At 53.2% G+C, this 2,871-nt stretch overlaps 1 protein-coding gene across 1 annotated transcript; it reads right to left on the reverse strand.

Moving 5' to 3' along the window:
* Positions 1 to 1,343: 1,343 nt before the first annotated feature.
* On the reverse strand, positions 1,344 to 2,336 carry LOC104122187 (olfactory receptor 52B2-like). Its single transcript, XM_009634287.2, has one exon. It carries the CDS (start codon positions 2,334 to 2,336, stop codon positions 1,386 to 1,388), a length of 951 nt encoding a protein of 316 aa, XP_009632582.1. The 3' UTR covers positions 1,344 to 1,385.
* Positions 2,337 to 2,871: the final 535 nt, after the last annotated feature.

Below are 2,871 nucleotides of genomic sequence, written 5' to 3' on the forward strand. Positions count from 1 at the left end.
TGCTGGATGAATCATCTCAGACAGACGGGATAAGCTGTGAGAGGGTGGGTTTGCCATAGGTCTACTGGGGATTTCATCTACCAGAGTGACGGTGTACGTCTGCACCACGAGCCAGGTCCTTCCAGGGCATGCATTGCTGATCCACGAATTTACCAGGTGTTTCTATTCCCATGTAAACAAACAAATGAGGTTTGGAGCAGGGAGGAGTTACTTTGCTGCCTGGCACTCAAATGTCCCATTCCACCAGCATTTTATACCCATTACACTCTGGTGTGAGCTCACCAAGTTTTGCCTCCAGCCACCTTTTGGAGCAAAGGCGTTTGCTGCCTCCTGGCCTATGCCATGGGAAGGCTGGACCATACTTCACACTGGTTTTTTCTCCTCGAAGCCTGGGAAGGGTGAGCTGATGCATAGCTTTGTGGGACAGAGATGGTAATAGGGACAAGACATACATGGTCAAGACCCGTCCCCAAAGAGCATTAGTGATCTACTAATTGCATGCCTTAGAATCCCTGAATGGTTTGGGTTGGCAAAGCCCTTTGAGCTCCCCCAGCCCAACCCTTCCCCTACCCCTGCCATCCCACCCCCAAACCCTGGCCCTCAGCACCGCCTCTGCCCGGCTGTTAAATCCCCCCAGGGCTGGGGACTCGACCCCTTCCCTGGGCAGCCCCTTCCAGTGCCTGACAGCCCCAAGGGGAAGGAATTGTTCCCCATGGCCAACCTCACCCTGCCCTGGCACAACTTGAGGCTGGTGCCCCTCGTCCCATCACCCGTTCCCTGGGAGCAGACACCAACACCCACCTTGCCACAACCTTCAAGGGAAGGAGGAATTCCTTGGGCTCTGGTTGCACCGGGGTACTTTCATTTTGGCTGTGTTGGACACTGAAGGCAGAGGTGGGTTAACACGCAGAGGTCTCCAGCTGATCTTCATGAATCTGTGGATTTCAGGGAGTTGTTTTGTCACCCTGAGTTCCCTGCTGTGATCCAGCCCTACTCTTCACACAGCCCTGCCTTACAAGACCAGTCCTGCTTGTCCTAGGACCATGAGAGTTCTCATTACCATGGTGGTGGCAACTGGGGTTTTTCTTGTGTCTGCTTCTGCTGGGGATGGTGAAATGAAGGATTTTCTGGTCCGCAAGTGGGAGAGACTGATGGTAATGGGATAACACCAGATTGCATCAGCCCAAATTCTGGACCACTAATTTCTCCTTTTTCATTAGTGATGCAATTTAGTCTGAGGAAACATCTAGCAGGAAATCTGATCAGCAGTGATGTTGGGCTGAGTCCAAAAATGTGGGAAACGGGGTTATTTCACATTCATAGCCTCTGCTTCCTTTGTCCAGACCACTTCTCCATGCTTTCCTTGCAGAGGCAGAGCATCCCTGTCACCGCACTTGCACCATCCTGAAGAGTACTTGGGACACTTTTTCTCGAATGAGTTTGTTTTTCATAGCATAGATGATGGGGTTTAGCATGGGTGGCAGGAGCACATAGAGATTCGCCAACAGGATGTGAACATGGTGGGGGACGTTGTGGCCAAAGCGATGAGTGAAAAATGAGAAAAATGCTGGTGTGTAGAACACGAATATCACACAGGCATGGGAGCTGCAGGTGCCAACTGCCTTGCGCTGGGCATCCTTGGACGAGAGCCTGAAGACAGCCCGGAGAATGAGGACGTACGATACCCCGATGAGCACAACGTCCACACCTGGGCACAGAAGGGTGGTGGCGAAGCCGTACCAGATGTTAATGGAGATATCGGCGCAGGCCAGCCGGGCAATGCCCATGTGCTCGCAGTAGGTGTGAGGCATGACCCTGTGCCTGCAGTATGGCAGCCTCTGAAGGAGGAATATCGTTGGGAACATCACACAAAAGCTCCTGGCTATTGCAGCCAGCCCTACCTTGGCTACCACTGAGTGCGTGAACACTGTGGCGTATCGCAGGGGGCTGCAGATGGCCACGTACCGGTCAAACGCCATGGCCAGCAGAACGGTCGACTCTGCAACGAAGCTCAGGTGTATGAAGAACATCTGGGTAAGGCAGGCGCGGAAAGATATCTCCTTGGAAAGGGACCAGAATACGCTCAGGGCTTTGGGCACCGTGGAGGAGGACAACACGAGATCTGCCACCGCTAACATGGCCAGGAAGAGGTACATTGGCTTGTGGAGGCTTCGCTCTGTCACGATAGCAATTAAGAGGATGAGGTTGCTGAGGAGCGCCGTGATGTACATCAGGCAGAAGGGGACGGAGAGCCAGGCGTGCTGGTCCTCCAGGCCTGCCATGCCCAGCAGAAGGAAGGAGGCAGGCTGCAAGCTGGTTTGATTGCGAGCTGCCATGGTGGGCAGATCTCTGAACTGGCTTGGGCTCTCTTCCCTGTAGGTGAGAAGAGGGGGAGAGGTGGGGAGCACAGTTCGTAATATGGACACCGCCCCCCCCTCCCCGCCCTGCCCCGAGCTTCCCTGGAACGCTTTATTTCTCTGAATCCCAAAGTGTTTTAAAAAATCACCCACCCAACCTACCCCCACACTGGGGAAGCACGCTTGAGATGCTGGCTCCAAATTGAAACATAAATTAAATTTAAAAGTGTATTTCATCCACTCAGCTATTGAAACCCAGGAGAGGGGTTTACCAAAGTTCACAAGCTTGGCAAAGGACCCGGGTATGCAGCCCCTCCAGCTCCAATCGCTGTTATTTATTGCGCTTTCATCCCGTGGCACCCAAAAGCACCCGCGGCAGGAGGCGGGCTGGGCCTGGCTGGTGCTGATTTTGTACCTGTCCTGGTTTTGGCTGGGATAGAGTTAATTTTCTTCCTAGTAGCCAGCATAGTGCTGTGCTTTGGATTTAGTACCAGCAGAATGTTGATAACTCACT

This window comes from Egretta garzetta, unplaced genomic scaffold (assembly GCF_000687185.1).
Source record: "Egretta garzetta isolate BGI_Z169 unplaced genomic scaffold, ASM68718v1 scaffold652, whole genome shotgun sequence".
In the NCBI taxonomy this organism is placed as follows: domain Eukaryota; kingdom Metazoa; phylum Chordata; class Aves; order Pelecaniformes; family Ardeidae; genus Egretta; species Egretta garzetta.